Here is a 25,838-nt window from a genome sequence, read left to right as displayed (position 1 = left end):
TAGTCTTTCAATTCAGTTTTGCTAAGGAGGGGAGGTGACTTAGTGACTTCCCCGGGGTCACATGAAAATAACAGAAGGCACTTCTAGCCAATGCAGTCCTGGTGCTGAGTCCCACCCTGCACGCTTACCTTGCCATGTTTTGGCACTGCAGGAGGAGTGTGTGTGCATCCTGCATGTATTTCTCAGAGATGTGTTATTGCTGAGAGTTGCCCCATGTTTACAGAGTATATTCTGAGTAAGCTCAATCTATGCCCATGGAACCCCTTTTCTGGAAGGCAGTTTTGAAGGCTTAGTAATAGCTTGGCCAGGGTGCTATGGGAAGGCTGAGGCAATCTTCTGGGGTGCTTTCCAACCCCATGACGCTTGCAGGCACTGCTGCCTATGTAGGCAGAAGCATCAGCACATCAGAGGACATACCACAGCACATTGATGCAGGGTCTGTTTGTCTGCACAGGTGCTCTCTCTGGACCCACACGCAAGTGACCCAAGATGCCTTTCAATGGCGAAAAGCAGTGTATGGGCGAGGATCAGCCGAGTGATTCCGACTCATCCCAGTTTTCTGAAAGCATGGCTTCACTAAGTGACTGTGAGTGCTCCAGGCAGAGTTTTACAAGCGACTCCTCCAGCAAATCCAGCTCTCCTACATGTAAGATGACAGGGGAGTAGGGGCTCAGGGTGGTGGGGATGGCTTCACATATAATGTGTCAGATTTTAAAATTCAGAAATGAATGAATTCAAAGTACACCCTTCCTCCCCTTTCTCAATGTACCAGAATAGCACTGCGAAGGCCCCACTGCTATCTGGTACATGCACTCAGGAATAAATAGCCTCTAAAGTTGACAACCTGCCCATTTTTATTTCCCTCCCTGTCTCCGATCTGCTTTGCTTTGATGATAAAGCAGGTCTCTCAACCCCATTTGTCTTGTCACTGTATTGGAAAGCCATTCAAGATCATTTTTGGGGCCTCATTCTAGGACCAATTCAAATCAGTCTTTTCTGGTCATTTCCGACATATATTGAAGGAAACCTGCCCTAATTCAGGGATCAGGCAGGAAGTGAAATAATATAAAGGGTTTCCTGCCTATTTCAAAATCTGTTGTACAAAGCACCCCAGAAGGGTGCACATGAGGAAAATTACTACATATGCTGAGGATGTGAGGAAAGGGTTGAAGGAGTGGCTACAGTGGGGGAAAAAAAAAAAGTCCTTTTATATATATGGAAGCTAGAGATGTGTAAAAGCGTGTATTTGTCTTTTTTCTTGGCTTTTTAGTTGGCATTTTGATAGGAAATATAACACCTTAAACTGACAAAAACAGAGGCAGAAAGAATCAGCTAGTGTTTAATATGCTCAAATGCCAATTTAAAAAAAGTTGTACATTTATATTTATTTTAAATTTATACAGTCTCATTTTAAAAATTTGGAAAGTGCATGTGCATATGCATAGTACAGAGAGAATAAGATATTCCCTATCACACCTCCTGGAGATGACAGCTGGCAGGGCTTGGTCACGTCTTCCATTTTCACTTAGGCATCTGTGTGGACTCTTCACTCAGTCTTATAACTAAAACATTCACTCAGGATAATATATATTTTTAAATAGTTTTTATAGCTGCCTACTACACCACATGAATGTATTGTAAATGTATTTGACATTGTTGTATCATTTGCCATTTAGTTCATTTCCTTTGTTGTTTTGTTTTTTCTGTTCCAAATAGTGCTTTATGAACATCTTGGTGCTTAAAGCTTTTCCAGGAATTCCTTTGGATATAATTAGATTGTTGGACTAAAGGGTATTGACATTTTTAAAGAGACTCTTAATGGGGAAGAGAGTTGATAAAACACACTAACAACCACCCAGGTTTCTATGCCTTTTCTCATTCTTTATACTATATTTGGAATTGATGCTGCTAATATCATATCTAGGCATCCTGAAGAAGAGCTTTACTAATTCTGTGTATCACCATTCTTAATTTTTTTTTAAATTTTTTTTTAATAGAGGCATGTTTTATTTATTTATTTGTTTGTTTGTTTGTTTTGTTTATACAAGCACTGGGTACAGTCAGAAGCGCATGAGGGTGAGAGAATTCACCAGAGCCAGAGCGGGGAGCAGAGCAGGCAGAGGGACCGAAGTACACTGCTGAGGGGAGCAGCGGGCGGCAGGAGAGGTCTGCGCGCCATGTGGGACCCTCCTCTGGTGGCCAGGGAGCAGCCGGGGATCGAACCGGCGCTGCAGAGGCCACGGGCAGCTTCGCAACCCAGCGCTCAACCGCTGCGCCACCGGGGAGGCCCTGTATCACCATTCTTTCTCCCTCACCCCAACTCTTTCCCCCTTCTTCCTCCTCATCCTGTACCTTATAATATCATCATTGTTACCATTATTTTTATTATTTTAAATTGCCTGTCAGTAAGGTGGCTTGTGATCATGACCTTTAGTTAAAGAAGCTAAGAGTTCTAAAAGTGTTACCTCACATATTATAATATTTTCTTAAAATACTCTTTAGAAATAAGTAGAATAATTCCTTATTTATACCTTCTTCCTGAAAAGTAATGACCTAGTTTATTAAATTTATTTTGTTTTAAATTATCTACCTTTAGTGAGATTTTGTTATGCTCTTAGATAATGTAGTCACCTCAGAACAGCCATGTGAGGAAGGTAAGCTGTACCTCAGTAAAATCAAATGATAACTACCAATTTGGGTTCAGTTCTAAGTTTCAAATGATAACTTAGCATTATGCTATACTACCCATACTTTTAGAAATTATAGCTTTTGAAAACCAGTTATTTTTTAGTAAGTCTGCTTAAGTTGATGAGAGTTTGGAGTTACAGAATAAAATTTTCTGTATAGTACACGTAATGATGCAATTAATAGGGAACTTAAAAACTGAGGAGATTTAAAAAGTAACTTTTGAGGGCCTCCCCTGGTGGCGCAGTGGTTGAACACTGGGTTGCGAAGCTGCCCGCAGCCTCTGCAGCGCGGGTTCTATCACCGGCCACCAGCGAGGGCCCCACATGGCGCGACAGACTTCTCCTGCCGAGCCCGCTGCTCCCCTCAGCAGTGTATTTCGTCATTCTGTCTGTTCTGTTCCCCACTCTGGCTCTGGTGAATTCTCTCACCCTCCCGCACTTCTGACTGACCCAGTGCTTATATAAATAAATGAATAAATCTTAAAAAAAAAAAAGTAACTTTTGATTGGCCTATATGGATAAGGTTGTCTCAGAAACATTGAGAGTTTATTACCAGTTGCAGTAACCAAAGCTATCAAAGGAGTTCTTGACTTTTTGAAGTCTTTATCAATCAGCTGTTTTGGAATATATTCTTACTTGTAAAACCCTGAAAATATATATTGGAGTAACTGACACCCCATTTGCAGTGGGGGCTTCTTTGGATGACAGCTTCTCTGCTGGGGCATTGACTGGTTGGTTTATCTTTCAGCACCAAGCCCTCCCAGGGTTCTCACATACGATGAAGTGATTGCTGCGGCAGGGAACTTGTTAAACTTGACTCTTGCTCATGAAATTGCTGTCAACGAGAAATTTGAAGTGAAACCAACTCCCATTCCTGAGAACAGGTAACCGGGGGACGTTTGTTGTACATAAACTTAATTGAAGATTTTAGAAGCCTCTGAACATAGGAATCACAGCTGTATGGACACGGCTGGTTAGCCTCACTCCTGAGGGAGCTCTAGGAGTGCCCTAGATCCTACATCAGTCTGACTGCAGTAGCTCCAAATCTCCTGGGACAGAGATGAAGAAAAGGCCTCAAGCCATTGCTACAGATGAATCATCTTTAAAGGCAAAGTTGGCTTATAGATAACGGTGCTGAATCTCTAATCTCCTGGTGCCATTATAAATCCAGAGGCATCTGCTCTGTGAATTAAGAAAACATAATAGTTGATTCCAGCTAGAACTTAATTCTTTTAAAGGAACATAGTTAATGTAATCATGTTCTGTCTTTAAAATGTAAATCATAGTCTTTCTGGGGGCGTTATTCATGATAATCATTAGTATTTTTTAAGAGTGTGGAAAGTAGGTGTATCTGTGTGGTAACTGCATTCCACCTTGATCCTTTACCTTTATACTGCTTCTGCTGCTCACCTAGGCAGGGCCACCATCATCTCCAACCTGGACTCTTTAATCCTAACTAGTTGCCCATCTCCAACTTAACTCCCCAGGTTCTTCCTCCACATCCACATTGTAGCCACAGTGACCTTTCTAAAGGGCAAATCAGATGAGATCATCTCTTTGCTTAAGACCCTTCAGTGGTTTTCTTGACACTTAGAGTAATACAGATGTTGGTTAGCATGGCCGCAGGCCCTACTTTTCCAACTCCTCTCTACTGCTTCCCCTCCTATTTGTTGTGCTTTAGACACACAGCTCCCCTCCTGACCTCAGCGCACTCCAGCTTGATCCTGTCCCAGGGACTTTATTCTCCAAAGTTCTTGCATTCATCCTGCACAGGCTGCTTTCTTTCTCCCCACTCAAGTCTCAACTCAAAGATTATGTCCTCTCTCAGAGAAGCTTTCTTTAACCACTCAGCAAGATCGGCACCCTCTGCCACGTCCCTACCTGCTACATCGTCTTCTCCGTCTTCCTCATAGCTCTGAAATTATCTGTTTCTTCTTAATGTGTTTTTTTTTTTTGTCCCTGCTAACATAATAAGCTTTTGAGTGTACAAACTTTCTTTTCACTGCACTATCCCCTGTGCCAAAACAGGGTCTACCACATGTTGGATGTTGCATAAACATTTATTGACCTGCTAATGGAAATGAATGTTTGAAGTGAAAAATTAGTGCAGCAGGAGACAGTCGGGGGTATTGGTACTGTAAACTCTAGAATTGTTAGTATAGGCCATAGTGAAGGCACCTCACGATCAGGCAGACCCTGGGATCTGAATTCTGGCTCTGCTGAGACCATCTCTGAGTCTTGCTTCCTCAGGGATATTTTCTTTGGGGGCCGGGGATTGGTGAATAAAGTCCAGTTGTTGATATCCAGTAGGAATGCTTATGATTTGATTGCTCTCATCTCCTTACCCATATTCTCTAGAAAATTTAAAGAGTTTAAGCAGTACCTTGCAGCCTATAGGGAAATTTAAGTTTAAACTCTGATGTCCCTATGGGAATTTATAAAGTTGTTGTCCTGGTTGGTTCATTCAAGCCAGGAGTGGGAGGCTCATCAAGTCAGGAGTACTGCTGGCCTTTCAGATTGCATGGCCGCTCTCCAGCATCTCAAACACTGGACATGGCATTCTGTTTTATACATCCAGTTAGGCAACTGGAACAGGTTTTAACATTTAAAGTTTGTGAGTAGACTATATTATTCACAGTTATTGAAACAACTTTAATTCGATTTAACAATTTTAACTTCTCAGAAACCTAATTTTCATAGCACTATTGTACATTTAGCTATTGGCAATTAAAAAAAAAAAACACTTCCAAAATATCAAGTCATTCACTGTTCATTCATTGAACACTCACTAAATGTCAGATGCTGTATTAACTACAATGGCAAGTACCTGAAGAAGTCCTGCCCTCCACCCGGTGAGCAATAGAGCCTGGTAAATAATTACAATGCAGGGAAATAATATGCTTTTCTCAAAACTGCTGCAGAATAGTGTAGGTATTTAGTAGGAATGTGTATTTTGATACGCACCTATTTTAGGGCATTGACATAATGGGTGAAGTAAGGTGGCTACCTATTCATTGTGAACACTTCCACGAAGGTTCCTATTTCAGCAATTTGGTCTGGCTTACTTTAAATGGAACATCTAAGCTGAAGCTGGCAGGCATTCAAAGGCATGTATCCTTGCGGTCAGTCTATTCTATTCCATGTCATGAAACTTCAGCTGTTGAGGAAAGAGCAACTCAGCCATCTCATTTCATTAGAGCAAGTCTAAAGATCCATGCGGGAGCGGTAGCAAGGTAAACTGCAGCATCTGCTTAGGGCAGAATTTGATGAATTTATTGAAAACTATAGGAGAGAAGCATTTTTTAAAAAGATTTTATTTTTTTTTATTTATGCATACAAGAACTGGGGTGTAGGCCAGAGGTGTGAAGGGTGAGAGGATTCACCAGAGACAGAGTAGGGGGCAGAACAGGCAGCTCTACTGAAATCCACTGCTGAGGGGAGCAGTGGGCAAGACAGGAGAGGTCTGCTATGCCATGTGGGTCAGCTCCCTGGCTGGGGATTGAACTCATACTGCAGTGGCCGTGGATAGCTTAATAGTGCTGAGACTTAACCCCTTGCACCACCAGGGAGGCCCAGAAGGAAGCATTTTTAAAGCATGAAGGAGACACTTAGGAGAGAATATTGAAGAATCAAGTTTAAGTCTAAATAAATAAGTATATACTGGGAATTCTTAATTATGTTAAATACATTGAACTAGGAAAATATGTCAGATATCAATGGTATTATGGGCAATTTTTATTCTGTTGTTCTGCATTTTCTAAATTTTCTACCTTGAGCATATTTTTACAATCAGTAAAAATGCTCATTTTGAAAAAAACATCCATTCATTCCTGTAGCTTGTTTGGTCAAGTGAAGAACATTGTCCACCAGGCCTTTTGGGACCTCCTGGAAGCGGAACTGAATGCTGAGCCTCCCAAATATGAATATGCCATCAAGCTGTTTGAAGAAATCAGAGAGGTGAGTTGATGTTGTCAGTGTTAATTAGCAGTTTTTTTCTCCTGGAAGATCATTTTCATATTCTCCAAAGAGCATTGGATGTGACTGGAAGGATTTTCTTCCTGTACCTTCCAGAGTGGGGTGGAGGCAGGGAAAATGAGGAAGAAAAGGAGCACAGGGCAATGCTTAGTGCACAGAGTGGAGGTTGTGGTGGTGAACAGCTGGTGCTCTGGAGTTAGACCTGGCGCGGGGACAGCCTCTCCTCCTTGAGTCTTGGTTTCCCAAGTACTTCTAGGGTAGTTATAAGAATGAAATGACATGACAGTTATAGTTGTTTTAGCCTTTACATTTACAAAGTGCTTATTCTATGCCAAGCATTAGATTGTTCATTTATCCTTAACACTGTGAGGTAGCTATTTCTGATACTATTTTATATAAAGAAATCAAACTCCTGACTCACCCAGGGTCACACAGCTCGAAAGGGTGGAAAGGATTTGAACTGAAGCTCTCATTCATAGCCAGGTGCCAAACCAGGTGCTTTGTGTCTATAAGTACACTGTTTGCTGTGTGGTGAGCACTCTGTAGAGGTTGCTTATTAAAGGTAAATATTTTATATGTAAAATATACGGTGTTAATGGAGCCTATGGGGCATTTCCATTTTCTCTTCTTTAAAAGATATTTTTTAAGACATGATCTGCAACTTGTAAACTGAGTAATTGCTTCCTTGCCAGTTGTTTTCATGCTGATAGTATTAGTGATTTCCCATGGAGGGAGGGGGGCTCTAGTTCAAATGATCAGAGTATTATTTTAGAGTTGAGACGCTGGAACGATCCCACCACCCAGCACAGGAAACTTGTAGGCCATCTGGGGCATTGTAGCATGGACAAGACACTGAAGTAAAAGGGACAGCCTTTGTTCATATAACAATGCTGTTAATTTTCTCTCCTTTCCCTGCGTAGATTCTTCTCTCTTTTCTGATTAATGGTGGCAACCGCCTTCGTGACCAGATCTGTGAAGTATTGGACACAGACCTCATTAGGCAGCAAGCCGAGCACAGCGCTGTGGACATCCAAGGGCTGGCCAACTACATCATCAGTACGATGGGGAAGCTCTGTGCTCCCATGCGAGATGGCGACATCCGGGAGCTGAAGGTCACTGGCAACATCGTGCAGGTGCTGCGGTGAGCACTTGGGACTTCTGTTCTCTTAGTTCATTCCAGAGGGAATTGCGGGGCTTTAGGAACAGATAGTAATAACTAGTCTCAAAACAAACAAACAAACAAACAAACAAACAAAAAAACAAACCCTTGACTTTCAAAGAAAGCCAAATAAAGCAAGGAGCAAGGCAGTCACTCACAACAACATTGTTCATGGGCAAGTGCTGGAACTGAGGAATGCAGTGTTGGAAAAAGAGAGATGCAGTCCCCGACCTCAGGGAGTTTTCAGTCAGTGGGGATACAAGGAATTACTTACGGTGGTAGCTGCTATAGAAGAGGCAGTGGAGAGGCTTTAATAGAGCCTCCGGCAGGGGGCACCTAACCTAGGCAAGGATCTAGGAAGGCTCCTTTATTAGTAAGGATATATTAGCAGCACCAAGTCCTCAGACACCCTTACATTCAGCTGATGAATGAGAAAGATCACGAGGAAGCCTACCCAGTATTTAACCGTCGTGGCCCAGAAGTGACACATTCCACTGACTCTAACTCATCCCACGGGGCCACCTAGATTGCAGGAGTTTTGGGAAATGTGGTTGCATATCTGGAAAACACATTTTCCACCTCAGACCTGCTTATTGGAAAAGGAGCATGGCTCTTTGGCCAACAAGTCTTCTTTGCCGCAGCTGCCCTGTGGCGGTAAGGTGAGATTCAAATTGTAGGAATCTGATATGGCTGTGTAGACAGTAACATCTTTGTGACCCCACACTTTTGGGCACTGAAGGGAACTTTTTCCCCTTTTTTATGAATATAGCCACATTGAGAATTTAATTTTATACTATAGTGTTAGAAAGGTAGGAGGAAAAAATTGCATGTAGCAGGTAACTGTATGACCTTGAGCAAGGTAATAACCTCTCAGAGTCACACTTTTCCCCATCTGTAAAGTGGACTTTATATATCTTTAGATTTCTGCTCAGCTTTGGAAAATTGAGATTCTTCACTTGTGGAATCCTTGCACAAGTGGAAACGATGTTCCTCGTTTCTCATTGATTATCTCACTGGCTTTTCATAATATCTCTCCAAGGCTGATCTTGTCCTCTCTTTACACAGACAAAAAAAACTGGGGCTTAGAGAGACTGAGTATCTTGTGCCTGGCCACTGAGCTGGTGGTTTGCAACACTGTCTTTGAACATAGGGCTGCCCAGCTCTAACCTGAAGGATGTTGTCCCCTGGGCCTCACTTCCCATTCCTGTTTCGTCTGGCCTTCTCTTTTCTTTCCTCTTATTCCGTTTGGCCAAAAAAAAAAAAAACCATTATACAATGTTCAGGCTTCCTAACATTTAAGGGGTTTTCAAATGAAAATTCCTGCTTGAATCTTTTTTGTCTCACTGTTGAGATTTGTTGTTTATGCTTCTTTGTTTTTCTATCAGTTTATAACTGGAAGGAATGTTTCAGCAGAGATACTGTAATCACTAAACCAAATACTCTTGAAATCTGTGGAAGAATCCATTTGGAATGCACCTGTAATGCTGTCTGTGAAAAGACCTTGCCAAATGGCAGTTGGAATTTCAAAACTATTTTGTGCGTGTGTTGTCTTTCTAGTGTGTACAGTAGGTAGACGCTATGAGTTTCAGCCTAATTTTTAAATTACCTTCCTATTTTAACTGCATACTTTTTAGACAAATATTTCACGTTTTGGACCTCATGAAACTGGATATGGTCAATTTTACAATTTGGAGTATTAGACCCCATCTTCAACGCCAGTTGGTGGATTATGAGAGAACCAAGTTCCAGGAAATTTTAGAAGAAACTCCAGGTAAGTATAATATAATGTGTGTTTATAAGGAAATTGGATGAAGATATAATAGGCTTATGTTGACATCTTGATGAGTGTCACTAAAGCATTTCAGCCTTCTTTGAACATGTTTAATATCTAAAATTGATGTCACAATTTGTAATAATTTCCTATGTTTCAGGAAGTGTGCTAAGCACTACTCATTTCTTCATGCATCTCTCTCAGACACACACAAACACAAACAAGCATGCACATGCACGCACTTATTAAGCTTCTACTGTGTTCCAGAGACAGCTTAGATGCTGTGGATACTCCACTAAACAAAACAGAATAGAGTTGTGAACCCCAAACCTGACATTTTACTAGGCATGATAAACAAACACATATTATCAGATGTAGTATTAATTGCTGTGATGGAGAAATAGGATAAAGGGGTGATAGTAAAGGGGCATGGGTGAGGGTGGGGGTTGTGGGTTTTTTTATGAGTTGGACTGGGGAGCACTGTCTGATATGTAATATTTGAGCAGAGTTTATAAATAAGTGAGGGTATGAATATTTGAAGGATGAACATTCCAGCCAGAAGGAACTGCAAGTACAAAGACCCTAAAGCAGAAAATGACTTGTGACATTGGACAAACACAAGGCACACAGGCTGGCTAGAATAGAGGAAGCGGAGAGAGAATGGTAGAGGATGAGGAAGGCAAAGGCAGGTCACCTCGAGCCATATTAGGACTTTAGAGAAATTTAGATTTCATTCCCAGTGTCATCAGAAGTCTTTGGAGAGTTTTGAGTAGGGGAGCAATGTCTGATTTAGCTTTTTAAAGAGTCATCTGGCTCATAGTAGTCAACACTAGCAAACACTTTGAGTACTCATCATGGGCCAAGTCTTGACAGTGTGTCAAACACTTTACATTTATTAGCCTATGGAAGCCCAAGAATAACCCTGTGAGGCTGTGACTATTGCCACCCACTGTTTACAAATGAGAAAAATGCAGTTGAGGTATTTACCGTAGGTGACTGCTACTAAGTGGGGAAATCTGGATAGGCTAGCTATTTCTGTGGCCAGGCCACATGCATTCAACCAGCAGGCACACTGCTGTCTTCATACAGGATGTGCACATACAGGAGGGGTGTTGCAGCGGGAGCTCTGGCAGCTGGTGCCTTATGGGACTAGATGATTCCTAAGGAGCCTTCCTATAACCAACACTCTATGCTCCAGGGCTGGGTTTTAGCTGCAAAGACAGAGGGATTAAGGGAAGTGGAGGCTGAATTTGAAACCTTATCTATAGTAACTTGTTCTTAGCATTTTCCTGAGAATGGCTGGTTTCATTGTGCCTGTGTGTATGTCTATATGTATACATGTGCATACCTATGTGTACATATGTATGTGTCCAATATCACCATGTCTTGAATCAAGATAACTTGGAATCTTGAGCCAATTCTTTAATAGAGGGTTGAATGATAATTTTGTTTATCTCAAGTGATATGTTTCTGACATTAAAAACCAGGTTTACTGACCCGTAATTCATCTGTACCTTTCACATGAACCTGTCTATTTCCAGAGATTTAAGAATAGAATAATCCAGCTGTGCATATAGGTCATTATTGCCCAGCTCTAAATATGTTCCCAGAGAAAGAGTCCAGGAAGCAGAGTGTATGTCAGCTGTTAATTATATCCTCGAGTCTCTCTGCCAAAGTCGGCCACTGTGGCCTGCTGTCAAAATAAGAGCCTGAGTGTCGTGTAGAAGGATGAAAGCATTGTTGGAATATTGTGTGTGTGTGATTTATAAAATAATTACTGGAAAATGAATACAGAGAAGAACTGTGGATTTCTGAATTGACTTAAAAAATGATTTTATTTTGCCTAAGGGGAGATTTTATATAATTGCATTATTTATTTTTTTTAAAGATTTATTTATTTATATACAAGAACTGGGGTACAGGTCAGAGGTGCAGGAGGGTGAGAGGACTCACCAAAGACAGAGTGGGGAACAGAACAGGCAGACTGACGAAATATACTGCTGAGGGAGCATCAGGTGAGACAGGAGAGATCTGCGTGCCATGTGGGTAGCTCCCTGGCCGGCCGGGAATCAAACCCGTGCTACAAAGGCTGAGGCAGAGTCACGGCGCTGTGCTCAACCCCTTGCACCACCAGGGAGGCCCTATAATTGCATTATTTAGAATACACCAAAGAAAGCCTTAGGCAGTGGTCAGGCTCGTGTAGAAAGCACCAACGAGGTAGCCACAGTAGAGCCAACAACAAAACTAACTGGAAAGAATAACCGATTACCCAGGGCAAGGGGTAATTACCACAACTAATTTATTTTTTTTAAGGATTTTGCTTTTTTTTTTTTTTTTAAAGATTTATTTATTTACACAAGAACCGGGGTATAGGCCAGATATGCAGGCAGGTGAGAGAACTCACCAGAGACAGAGCGGGGAACAGAACAGGCAGACTTATGAAAGACACTGCTGAGGGGAGCAGCAGGCAAGACAGGAGAGGTCTGCACGCCATGTGGGACCCTCGCCGGCCGGCTGGGATCAAACCAGCACTGCAGAGGCTGTGGACAGCTTCACAGTGTGGTGCTCCACCCACTGTGCCACCAGGGAGGCCCACCACAACTAATTTTAAAGAAACTCAGAAAAGAGAGTTGTATTTTTTTAGATAATACCTTTTCTGATACAATGTTCTCATGAGCTTCATTTCATGTGATTTCAAAAATCCTAGAGAACTTTATCTTTTCAAAAATTACATCAAACTGCATTATAATTGTCTTTTCCTAGCTCGTCTTTGAGATAGTTAAATGGGCTTTTAAATGTATCAGTTGTAAATGATTAAGCTTGCAATATAAATGCTTATTATTGCCACATTGTAATTGTATCTATGATTACATGTATATCCCTCCTTAAATAAAAGACTGCAAATCTTTTATATGTTCATAAATAAAACCAGAAAGACCAAGAACAACATTTGCCAATAGACACAAGGTTGTGAAATTCTAGGGGTGGTTTTGTTTTAGTATAGCAAACAGCTACTCATAAATTACCCCTGTTCAAAGGCTGGGTTTGAGGAAGAATCACAGGGTGACTATTCTTTATTTTGTCCGGTGATACTTAAAAAATCTGCCCCAGTGTTTAGTCTACTTTTTTTTAGCAGTCACCGCTCTATGAATTCTACCAAATACGTATTTTTATAGGAAATTCAGTATAAAAAGCAATTTGTTTCTAGTAAGGAACCTTAGAACTGTGTCTAATGTAAAATAAAGTGAATTTTGTCCTAAGGCAGACAGCCTCAATAGAAAAATCTTGCCCTCAAACTTTCCTCCTTCTGAGTGAACTTCAATATGTCAAATTTCATTTGTTCTTGATGTATGAGTTGTTTCACTCACGGTTGGAGGAAATGCTTGCAAATAAAAGTAAATGAATGTTATTATTTAAACTGTTCCTCTCAATTGTGAGTGATTTTGCACTGCAGGGGACATTTGGCCATGTCTGAAGACATTTTTAGTCATTCACTGGGGGAGAAGATTGCTGCCGGCAGCTAGTGAGTGTAGGCCAGCGATGCCGGCAGAAACCCTACAAAACAATGGACAGCGCCAGCGAAAAGAATTACCCAGTCCAGATGTCATGTGCTAAGGGTGAGACACCCTGTTCTAGAAAAGAATTGGAATGAATCCATTTCATGATGGAGGAAAAAATGTGTGGGTTTTTTATTTTTTCCATGCTCCAGGATGATTTGGTCATCAAGAATCTAAGAAGTGTGGTGGCAGTCCGGCCTTTGGGGTTACTGTGTGCTTGGAAGCGGTCTCATTTCAGCCAGACTCGCTTGACGGCAGGAGCCGTCCTCTCCTTGCCTCCTTTCCATCACCTGGGTGGACTGTCTCTTCAGAGCAGTTGCAGAGGCACCTTTGGGAACAATTGGATGAGGGGTGTAGTTGTTTGCTAACAAACTACTAACATAATGGAATTATTATGTTTCCCTTAATCACAAAAATCCCTTTTATTATAGTATCTCAGTGCCTTATTCTTAGAAAATGAAGTGAATTAAGCTTTAGAACCTCATTTCCAGTGACACATATTTTTAATGCAGAAGTATTGAATTTGATAAACTCGTTTAAAGTGAAAGGATAACCTAATGACATTGTCACACATTCCCTAAAATCAAATTAAGTCTAAGACTCAAATTCAGGGATTTCATCTCTGCCTCATCTTGTCCCTCATGTGTACAGTGCAAATTGGATTCCAAAGTAAAGTTGTTTCCCCATTCTGAGTTTGCTTTCTAAGCTCTTGGAGAAGAGACTGTTGGTAATCAGCCTCTCTACATTGCCAGCTTATGTTTACTTGTCAGATGTTTCAAGAATTAATGGAAAGTACCTCTCTGCTTAATACTGGGTTCAGTTTGGCAAGCAATTAATTCTATGGGCACTGCCAGTGGTGTGTTGGAAGTAGTTTGTACTGTTAGTTTCTTGTTATAAATACACTTACTGATTACAACCTAATCATCCCAGTACTAACAACTTGTCCCAAAGAAATGTAAATTCCCATTGACACAAAAACTTATCTGAGAATGTTAATAGCAACTTTATTTGTATAGCCCTATAGGAGAAACAACCCAAATGCCTTTCAGCAGGTGAATAAACAAAACTATAGTGGACTACTACTCAGCTATGGAAAGGAATGAACTATTGATATACACACTAGCTTCGAGGCTGAGTTAAAAAAAAAATCTCCGAAGTTTGTTGAATATTGTATGATTCTATTTGTCTGATATTCTAAAAATGACATAATTACAGTGATCAGTGGTTGCCAGAGGTTAGAGTTGGGAACAGAATGTGACTTTAAGGGATAGTGTGAGGGAGTTTTTTCTTTTTATGGTAAGGGATAGTTCAGTATCCTGATGGTTACACTAATATACATAGTCATTAAATTTCAAAGAACAACATTCACACAAAGAATGCATGTGAAAACTGGTGAAATAAAAGCTTGCAAGTTAGTGGTTGTAAATCAGTTACAGTTTCCTGGTTTTGACAATGGAATGTAGTTTTGTAAAATGTTGTTGAGAGAAGGTGAGAGAGGGATACAGAGGAACTCTGTACTATATATAGTTTCTTGAGTCTTAAATTCTTCAAAATAAATTTTTTTTAATTTAATATTAATTTTTTTATTTTTTACATCACTGTTCATTTTTAAACAGTATTTGCTTCCTCCCCACCCCCCAGGTGTAGTCCCCATAGAGTTTCCTTCCCCAAGGCACCTGTGCACTATCACCTCAGTCCCCTGTGCTCCTCCCTCCTTCCCTCTGCTCCCTCTCCCTCCTCCTCCCCTGCAGGATATCTCTGATTTATAATTGTCCGTTTTTGCTTTGTTGTGTTTTGTACTATTAATATTTTTTACACTGATGTCTTATTGGGTTCCCCTATATTCCTGCTATAAGTGAAAGCATCCAATATTTTTCTTTTTCCTTCTGACTTATTTCACTGAGCATAATTCCTTCTAGTTCTATCCACATTGCTGCGAATGGCATGAGTTTATCATTTTTGATTGCTGAATAATATTCCATTGGGTATATATGCCACATCGTCTCGATCCAGTCATCTATTTTTGGGCATTTGGGTTGTTTCCAGGTTTTACCTATTGTAAATAGTGCTGCAATAAGCATAGGGGCACAGGTGTTCTTTTGAATCAATGTTTTTGTGTACTTTAGGTAGATCCCTAGCAGTGGAATTGCCAGGTCGTATGGTAGCTCCACAAAATAAAGTTATTTTAAACAGTGAAAAAGGAATGAACTGTGATACTTAAGATAACATGGATAAATCTCAAAGATACTATGTTTAACAGGCATATGAAAAAATGTTCACTATCACTTATTATCCAAAACCACAATGAGATACCACCTCACACCTGTGAGAATGGCCCTCATTTAAAAAAAAAACAAAACAAAACTGGAAGCAACAAATGCTAGCAAGCCTGTGGTTAAAAAATGAACCTTTTTTCACTGCTGGTAGGAGTGTAAACTGGTCCAGCTACTGTGGAAAGCTGTGTAGGGGTTCCTCAAAACACTAAAAATAGATCTACCATATGATCCAGCAAGCCCACTCTTAGGAATCTACCCAAAGAGCATAAAAAGACTAATTTGAAAGGAAACCCGTACTCTTATGTTTATTGCCATAATATTTTCAGTAGCAGAGATATGGAAACAACCTAAATGCCCCCAAATAGATGAATAAATCAAAAAGATGTGGTATATATACACAGTGGAATACTACTCAGCAATCAAAAAATAAACTCATGCCATTTGCAGCAACATGGATGGAGTTGGAAGGGATCATGCTAAGCGAAATAAGTCAGAAGGAAAGAGATAAATGTTGGATGGTTTCACTGATGTGTGGAATATAGAGAAACCAAACAAAAAGTTAGGAAAAAGATAAAACTTGTAAGCTTGCAGTAGATCTGAGGCACTCAGCAAGGCAGGAGGGAGGAAGGTATGTCTGAACTGGGGAGGGAAGACAAGGGACAGGGATCATGGGTGCTGTGGCAGTGGGAGAGCTACAGAGACTACACCTGAGGGGAGAAATCAAATGCTATCCAAAAATTTATGCTGTAAGAAAATTAAGTAATAAAAAATTGTATGTTTAACACCAATTCCACTTATATGATGTTTTAGAAGGTGAAATTACTCCATGAAGATAGAAAGCAAAGCACAGTGGAAAGGGGTACAAATTGACTGGGTAGGGAGATAAGATGACTTTCTGGGATGATGGAAATGGTCAAATGAATGCTGTTTGTAACTTGGGTCTGTGAATCTGATAAGATAGAATGACCCTTGTCTGTGGGCCTGTGCACACTAGCATACATGTGCATTTGGGGATAGGCATGGGTCTAGCAAGACACTCAGAGGGGTCTAGAGCCCCAGAGTGTTTAATAATCAATGCCTTTATCCTAAACACCTTATCTACACAAAACTCAAGGTCATTTGTGAATTGGCCCCTATCTCCCCTTGTGTGCCATCTGCTGGCCTCCTCATTCCCCCAGCGACTTAGGCACTTGAAACGTGGATTTGCTTGTGGCATCCAGAGTGTGCCAGCTTCTCTCAGTTTCCCAGGGCTGTGTAGGGGCTCTTCTCCTTGCCTGGAATAGACAGCTGTTTCCTCCCTGGTATCATCAAGTGTCACTTACAGAAGTGTTCCTCTAGAAATGCAATCCTGGAAAAATCTCTGCTCCTCCACTCCCACTGTGCCTTCTGGCATTCATTGTATTCTGCTGTAATTGCTGGTTTATCTAGAGGTCTTTCTGGACATTGGGCTCCTTGAGGGCATGACTGTCTTTTCATTTGTGCCCAGCACCTAACCCAGTATCTGTCACAGAGAGTGTGTGAATGAAAGGAGCCATCAGCTGTAGGACAAATATGTGGCCTTTTCATTTTAGATGCTCTTAAACATACTACAGACTGGATAAAAGAATCTCTCGATGAAGAATTACTTTCTCTTTCTGAGACTGCATTAACTCCTGGAGCTGAAAATACTACCAAACCAAGCGTGAGCCCCACATCGGTGCTCAACAACAGTTACTTGAAACTATTACAGTGGGATTGTCAGAAAAAAGTATTTCCAGAGGTGAGTGATTTCTTTTCTTCCCTCAAGTTTTCCAATATTTTAATTATTAAGTTTTAACCGTGAATCAGCTGATCTGTCTGTGTTGCCTGTGGTTTAATGACTGTACTAAAATTAGATAAAAATGGGAATTTGGATGTAACATTGCTTATTTTACACTTTTATGGTATTGAGTTTCCCTTTCTATTTTTGCATTTTAAATAAATCTGCTAGACGCTTGGGACAGATGAAGTACGTCTTCAGGAACTGGCGGAGAAGCTGAATCAACTGAAAACGATTGCCTGCCTGTCCCTAATTACCAACAACATGATGGGTGCTATTATAGAAGGCCAACCTGAGCTTGCAGACAGGTTAAAGAGGATTTCAGCTGTTCTCCTTGAAGACATGAACAAAAAGTAAGTTCACAATGTTTCTCTGTTCCTGATATGAAGTCTCGGCTTGTGTTCCAGAGCATGAATAACCTTGGACATCTAGATGTGATAGTCAGGACTGTGCTTTAGAGAAACTTGTCTTACATCTTTTTCTAGAATTTCTTTTAATATCTCTGAAGGCTTAAATGTCCTTTCCTAGGAAAGGAGAGGCCTTTTCCATGACAAGTGCCAGAATGAATATAGTATTTCCACTTAGGATGGGTGTGTGCAAGAGTGCTTCTTTGTCAATGCTGTGGAACAAACAAAAAACAAATCCACTAACCTTAGTGTTCAGAATGCCCTATCAAGGAGGCTTTCCAGGTTGTTTTGACCCCATCATTTTTCTATAGTGACGTGTTCACCAGCTTTACTAATCCAGCCTGCTGTCTTCAAGAGGGTGATATCTCTGTCCTTCAGACATGTTACATAAGACCAGTGAAGATTTGGGTTTTGCTAAATTCACTTCCCGGTATCAAACCTTATCACACACTAGGATCTCCTTAGATTCTGCATCTGGGTCATCCTTTTGGGAATCCTGCCCAAGCCAGAAGAGCCCTAATGTTATCAATAAGCAGATCTTGCCATGAGGAGACAGCTCCTGCTGCTGGCTCCCCTTGCAGGTGCTGGCAGGGACTGTGCTCTTTGCTCCTCTCATTGAAGGAAGATGTTCTTATCCTCCCACATGCCTTCCCATTACTCAGAAAACACATACTTTTCAAAAAAAGAAAATCTTAGACTCTTAAAGATTATTAAGTGTTGGAGGCGGCCACCCCGTGTAGTGAGTAGAAGGGCCTTGACCCGAGTTCCTAAGGCATGTGAAAACACATGCGTCTCAAAGAAAAACCTCTAAGTGACAGGACTTGGTGTTGAGAGTCTGGAAAGTGACCCGCGTGGAGTCATGCTTTTACATTTCTACAGTCTGAAAATAACAAAATGGAGAGACCCTGTACAGTGAACAAAAGGGCCTTGACCGGAGTTCTTAAGGCATGTGAAAACACATGCGTCTCGGAGGAAAACCTCTGGGTGACAGGACTTGGTGTTAAGAGCCTGGAAATAAACTGCGTACATTTCCACAGTTTAAAAACAACAAAATAATAAACAAACTTCCCAGGCTCTGGCTAGAAGACAATAAAATTACGTGTATAAAAACTAACTACCTGGTACCTTACTGTCTAAAGTAAATAAATAATAATAAAAAATAGACTAATCATTCATACATGTTATTATTATATGGTATACTTTGATGTTACACCTGTTACAATTAAAATAGTATATAATGAACACTAAGACAATAAAAATTTACTACATACTAGACATGACAGTCCCCCATGTCTAATTTCCCTCACCATCACGTCCCAGGTTCGGACTCACTAAAAGTCCACATTAAGAGTCAAAAGGAGCCTCAGTGGTTACAGAATCCAAAGTTCTCACTTTAAATTGATGCTCAAGAGAGAACTGGGGTTTGCTTCAGTTGGCACAGCGAGCAGAGAGCCCTGTGCTATCAGGGGGCCCAGGACCTAAAATGAAAAGGATCCTTCTCTGGTTATGCAGTTAATCTTACCTTAGTGTTTCTCCACACTTGATAACCATTCCTCTCCAGACACATTTATTTATTAAGCCTTTGATGACTGCCCCCCCATGCTGCTTATGTGTTAATATAAAGCATATGTTGATAAGGTTACTAAGAGTACAGGCTTTGGGGTCAGACAAGCCAGGGTTTCAGTCCTGCATCTATTGACTTGTTATGTATCCTTCAACAAGTTCCTGAATCACCCTGAGACTCACTGCCTCACTGTAAAAAAGAGAATAGTAATTGTACTTACCTTGGAGAGCTGGGAACTTAAGATGATTCATGTGAAGCATGTAGTATAGGTGTCTGACACACACACAATGCTTGATGAATGTCAGCTTCCAGTCACTACTTAGTTGTTAAATCATTCTCTTTATTGTTGTTCTGCCTTTCTGGCTATTTAGTTGTTTTGTTTAGTCCCCTCCCCAACTTGTGTTAAGAAATGAATACAGTCAATTCTCAATTATCCTCATTATGGAGAGAGTAATAGCATTCCATAATATTAAAAAGAAGAAACTATTCCAAATAGTCAGTGGATCCAGATGTTATTTATACTTGTTTTGTGATGCATCTCCAAAACTAACAACAGTTTTGCCTTATTTATTGTGAAAGGGAAGCCATGGATTTTGCTAAAATTAATTTTTCCTTTAGCTCAAGAACTCACTGATTAGAAGAGGAGAAAGCTAGGGCAGTACCTTGTAGTGGGCAAAGAGTCAGAAAATAAAAACTTTGCTGTGAAAAGTCTACCTTTGGCTTGTAGGACCCCAGATACAGGTTCAGTGTGGATTTTTAACACATTTCACTCAAGACAGAACACTAAGGACTTGTTTCCTATTGTTGTTAATGATTATAATAATGAAAAACGGTTTTCTCTTTTTCTTCTTCTCATTAAGCATCGACTAAATGCTTAATGATCTGCTAAGAACTGGCGTAATCACATAGCAGGTTAGTGGTAGAGTTAGGATTTGAACTCAGGTCTGCACAGCAATGCAGGCTTCAGCCATTACCCACACTGCCTCCATCATCAGGCTGCTCTCTCATCCTCTAACACCCACTTTGTGCAGACTTTTCTTGAAGTACCTTTCAGGAGGGTGAGATGCAATTTTCAATCATCATTCCCCAAAGTGTGACCCCAACAATGCCCTTCCCCATTATCTTTTTTCTTACCTATTAAATAATCTACCACTTTACAGTTTTCTAGACTCTATTTTGGGGATTATCGATCAGTTTTCTGAAACTAACAATGGGGAAGAGCTGCTTATCTTTGGTCAAGATGGGTCAAAAGTTTTAGGTAATTCACCTTCTTGGTATTGACCTCTAATATCACTGGTTCTTGTTTTTGACTAGTTATATAGATTTACTGCTCAGGCATGGATAGGAATCAATTCTTCCTCATTTACAAGCATACATTAAAAAAAAAAACAAACAACTATGCTATTCAGACCAAAAGGACTTATTTTAACAGGTAAATAAGGATTTTCTTTCCCTTTCTGCTAGCCCTACTATCAGAAAGTGGGTTTACAGACTTGTTTTTGGACCACACTTTTCTATGTTTTCCTATTCAAACACTATCTGTAAAATGGTTTTAAAAATTTAAACATATGCTACTTATGGGTTGATGCTTGGGAATAGTTACTATTTGGGGAGTCATTCTAATAGCAGAACTTACCATTTGTATAAAGATACAACTTATCATTGCATAAAGAAAATTGGTAGACATTTGAAATTGGTATATTTTTTGGAAAACAACCAAAAACTAATGAAAAAAACCCAAACCATCCCTGATGGGCTTTTGTTTTATGTTTTGTAGGACCTTTAACTTGAAGGAAGCCTTGAATTCTATCGGTGTTCAGATTTGTGTTGAGGTTAATAAGACTTTGACGGAGAGAGGTTTACCCACTTTAAATGCTGAGATTCAAGCTAATCTTCTAGGTCAGTTTTCAAGTATCGAAGAGGAGGGCAATCCTATCCGGTCTTTGATTGGTGAGTCCTCATGTTTTTATTGGTTTCTGCTTCAATTCCAATATGTTTTAATTTTCCACTATTACTAATGTCAAGTGTCAGTAAGATTTTAGACTTAAGATTTCCTGCTTTTGAAGCATCAATATTAAAAATACAAGGAAGTATTGATGTTTTCAAAGGTTTGGGAGTTACTGCTCCTTCTGTGAGGATATGCAGTGAAGTAGAGGGATGTTTCAGGGTTTTCCAGCTTACTGTCCAACTCGAAGATTTTTTTTGTGCAGAAAACAGCATAATGCTGGCTAGTAATGATAAAGCCTAGATGATAAAGCCTATGAACAGCCCATACCAGCTGGCAGTGTGTTCACAGAAAGTAGGTATTGATTCTGCTGTGAGCAAGCCCTACATGAGCTGAGGCCTGTTCCTTAGTCCCACTTCAGCAGAGAACAGAGGCTCTGGGACTGAGAACCATGATGGGTGGGCCTTTTTTATACTCTACTGCTAAGAAAGTGAATATCTTGGTGTCAAGTTGTATTGCAGAGTTGGGAAAATAGAAAATATATCAGGACTTTTTCTGCTACCTATGACAGAGAATTTAAATTTCTAAAGTAGCTTAAGCAAAAGGGAATGTATTTTTTCACATGGCTGAAAAGAGCGGGCTGGGATTGGCTACAGTACAGCTTAATGAGAGCTCAAACTGTCATGGCTGTGGTGGCCCCACCTTCGTCCCTCTGCCTGCTGCAGGCTGGCTGTCTTCCCATCAGACCAGGATGGCTTCAGCCTGCGTCTCTCCATGTTTCAGCCAATTGAAAAACAAGCAGTCAGCTTCCCCTGTTGGCTTAATGAATGACCCCAAAATTTGAGTGTCATTGGTGCTGGTTGGCCCAACAATAGGTCCAATCCATTCTAGAATCTGTCATTTAACCAGAGAGAGAGTAACTTCAGCCTGGGAATTATGTTCAGTTCCTGAAGCCAGGGTGAATCAACCTTATCTGTAATTCCTGGTCTGAGAGTAGGGAAAAACGGGTTTCCCCCAAACAAAACCATGGCTGTGGGAAGGAGATTGGGGAGTGGGACACAAAGCCAGTGTCTCCTGCAGAGACTTCCTACAGAGGGTGAGGAATAATGTCTAGAAGGAGGAAAAGCGTGCAGACTACAGTTAGAATTCTAATGAAAAATAATCAGAATAGACTAACATTCTGAAACTAACCTGCAAGTTTTCAGAGATATACTGACTTCCCTCAGAATACAAATACTTATTATTTGAGGCTCTCAAATGGTTCTCTCATCGTTGTCCCAGAGGACCTGGAATGTAGAGATCTAGGCCACACAGGCCACCTAATAGCTCAGAACTTCAGCCCCGCCCCCAGAAAGGAGCCCTGTGGCCTCCTGCAGGCCGCTGCTGAGAGGTGCCTGTTGCTAACAGTAACCAACAGCATAACCACAGCCCAGTGGCTGAGACCATCCCTGCTGACAAGCATCTGCCCTGCCTGCCTGCAGTGTTTTCATAGGGGAGGGGCAGACTGCCTGCAGTCCCTACCACACTGCTAGACCTCCCCAGCATGCAGGCCTCCTAGGACCGATGGTATTTGCTCACTGCGTAATCCCCAGGTACCATATCAGACCATGGATGACGTTTAATAAACCTGTGGCGGGGAGAACATTGGAAAGTTAGAGCAGCTGGGTAACTCTCCCTTATCTATCCAGCTGCAGAATAGAGAGTCCTATCAAGCCTGTTTGACTTTGGAGCTCAGTTTCTTTTTTTAAATTCCAAACAATGTGGACAAAACCATATCTAAGATAATTATATTGAGACATTGGCTTCCTATCTGTTGTCTACAGTTATTATTTATTTTATTTTATTTATTTTTTATTTTTATTTATTTATTTATTTATTTATTTATTGTGGGACCCTCGTCGGTGGCCGGGGAACAAACCGGCGGTGCTGCAGAGGCTGCGGGCAGCCTCGCAGCCCAGCGCTCAACCGCTGCGCCACCAGGGGAGGCCCTATTATTTATTTTTAATGCAGTAGCATCATTTTGTCTCCCAATCTCTGTTCATGCAGTTCTCCCCCATGTTCCCTTCCTGAAATGTTAGGTATTTTTCCTCCATATGCTTACATCCTTGGGAATCTGAACTATTCCTTCATGTGGATGGCCTTCAGCTCTACATATTCAGATCTGGCATTTCTCCCAGATGTTATGCAGCTCTTTCTAATAGTTTGCTATTGCTGCAGTAATGTTGTGTAACAAATAGCCCCCCAGTCCCAGGAGCTTTTCAACAACAAATTCATTTTTTTCTCTCATTCTTGACTCTGATCAGCTAGGGCAGCTTTGCCTCTTTAGAGTGTGAATTGGGCTCAAGGTCACTGCATGTCTTCATCCTGGGGCCTAGGTTGGCTGAGTTCAGATGCTGAATTACTCAGATCTGCACAGCAGCCAGAGCTGGAGCACTGCTGCTTGTTGGCAGAGTGGCCAAAGTATCTGGATGTCCCCTGTGCCTTTGGTTTAGCTAAGGGGTGTACCTGCAATATCAGGAGAATATTCTTGGGGGCCAGGAAATGCCCCACTCGGATTTTTTCCACCCAGCTCTCCCCAGTTCAGCTCTCCTGTCCTTTTGCAAATTGAAAGCATTTTAAAACCTCCTTTAAAGTACTGTTGCCTAGCAACTCAAATGACTCACTTAGAGCATCTCTCCTGCTATTCTGAAAGCCATGGCACGCCTTCAGATGGGACTTGGCTTGGCTGCTCCTATCTGGACAAACACTTCTGTCACTTAAGTCTTGGCCTATGAACTGACTTGTCCACAGAGGAGACAGAACCACCTGTCAGCATAATAACAGTTTGAAAAGAGTTCCATTCTTTACACAGTCTTGCAGGAAAGTGGACCATATCTGTGGTGAAAAGAGAACTGGGCTCCCAAGAGTCAGGCAGCCAATCTAAAGGAAAGTTCAGTATGCAGTTGATGCTTAACTTCTGCCTGCAGAGAAGTTAGAATAAACTGAGCACTTAGATCCTTGGGACAGAAAGGTTGACCAGCTTTAGCCCTGGTTTTCCATCCCCATTCACAGTACCCAGTTTCCTTCTTGTGTTCTGTTTCCAAACTAAACTGCTAAAATTACAAACATTAAGTATTGAGATTTTGTAAAAGATCCTCTGTCCCACCACAAAAGTGCTCCATATTGTTTTTAATCAGTTAGCTATTGCTACATTACAAGTCATCATCAAACTCCATAGTGAAAAGATAGATAAACATCTAGTATTGCTTACAAGTCTGTGGGGGTAGTTAGCTAGTTCTAGTCTGGCTGGATTCAGTCTTATCGTTGTTGTCAGCTGTGTGTTGGGATGCAGGAGAAAAGTCCCCAACCTCTCTGGTTTCTTCTTGGGCTGGACAAGCAAACAAATTAACATGAGATATATTAGTAATGGAGAAAACCCCAAATTTAATTATCTACATATGGAGAATTTATATGACTGCAACTGCTAAAGTAAATGGGACAAACCTAAGGTTCATATCTTGAGTTAAGGAACAGGACAGGAGCTTGAGGCATCAAGAAGAGAGGAGGCCCTGCCTTAAAATAGGTTTCCCCAATAACAAGGTTATTTCTGGAGATGTCCCTCAATCTAGGTAACCTATATTCTTTAAGTGTATGGTAAGTTTCTACTGAGACCTATAGGGCCTCTGTTGACCTTAGTTTCATAGGCCAAGGCAACACCTGTTAGAAAAAGCCTGCTATTTCTATTTAAACATTTTTGGAGAGGCCCATCCTACATAGCTTGCGTAGGTGGCTCTGCTGATCTTGACTGGATTCTCTCAACTGTTTGGGAGTTGGTCAGTTACAGGTTGGTCTAGCGTGTCCTCAGATGTAATCCCTGGTCTTCCCTCCATGTGACTTCTCGTCAGATCCAGGCTAGTTCACGTGGGGGTTGTGGACAGAGAGAGTAGATGCAAACCGTGTCCCTTGAGATGGTGGCTCGGAAGTAGCATGCCAACACTTCTACTTAATTCTGTGCTGGCCAAGGCAGGGTGAGGCCAGCCCTGATTCAAGGCACAGGAAAACAGACTCTAGCCTTTGATGGGAAGAAGTGCAAAACTGTCTTGTAAAGGGCCTGGATAGAGGGAGGGCTAATAATTGGGAACATTATTGCATTTCACTTACTGCAGTTTCTGTTCTCATTTTTTAAAATGATGTGCTTTCATAATGGGACAGTTAAAGGTATCTTCTTTTCTCCCCAGATAAACGCATCCAGCTATACATGAAGAGCATACTTTGTCTTCCAAGCCCTCAAAAATGCATGCCTCCCATGCCTGGAGGCCTTGCTGTCATTCAGAAGGAGCTAGAAGTGCTAGGCTGTCAATATGCAAACATTGTGAATCTCAACAAACAAGTATATGGACCATTTTATGCAAATATACTTCGAAAGCTGCTGTTCGGTGAGGAAGCCTTGGAGAAGGCAGACACTTCATCTTCTACTAACTAAAGAGGAACTGACATTGACCAAGAGATTGGAAATCTGGCGCTTCAGGACCGTCTGTTCCATCGATGGCATTTTGATATGGCAGCCTCAGTCCTGTCGGTGGTGCAGCCCAAGTCTGTGTGATCCAGTAGCATTAGCATTACACAATCTATGCACTCCTATGAATCCTATTTCTGCGTTGTTTTCAAGGTCAAAAAAAGACATTTAATGAACAGAAAGCAATTTGTAGTTAATTATATT

General features: G+C 41.1%; 1 protein-coding gene across 1 annotated transcript; it reads left to right on the top strand.

The window, feature by feature from the left end:
• Positions 1-370: 370 nt before the first annotated feature.
• Positions 371-25,601, top strand: TCP11L2 (t-complex 11 like 2; the record flags this gene model as incomplete). Its single annotated transcript, XM_084256454.1, has 9 exons — positions 371-646; positions 3,436-3,571; positions 6,524-6,644; positions 7,583-7,803; positions 9,456-9,592; positions 16,997-17,184; positions 17,395-17,576; positions 20,972-21,144; positions 25,357-25,601. Exons 1-9 carry the CDS (start codon positions 490-492, stop codon positions 25,599-25,601), a joined length of 1,560 nt encoding a protein of 519 aa, XP_084112580.1. The 5' UTR covers positions 371-489.
• Positions 25,602-25,838: the final 237 nt, after the last annotated feature.

This window comes from Talpa europaea (assembly GCF_964194135.1).
Source record: "Talpa europaea genome assembly, chromosome: 15".
Taxonomy (NCBI): Eukaryota; Metazoa; Chordata; class Mammalia; order Eulipotyphla; family Talpidae; genus Talpa; species Talpa europaea.
Note: the sequence above shows the minus strand (reverse complement) of the source record. Positions and strands in the feature narration are given on the sequence as shown.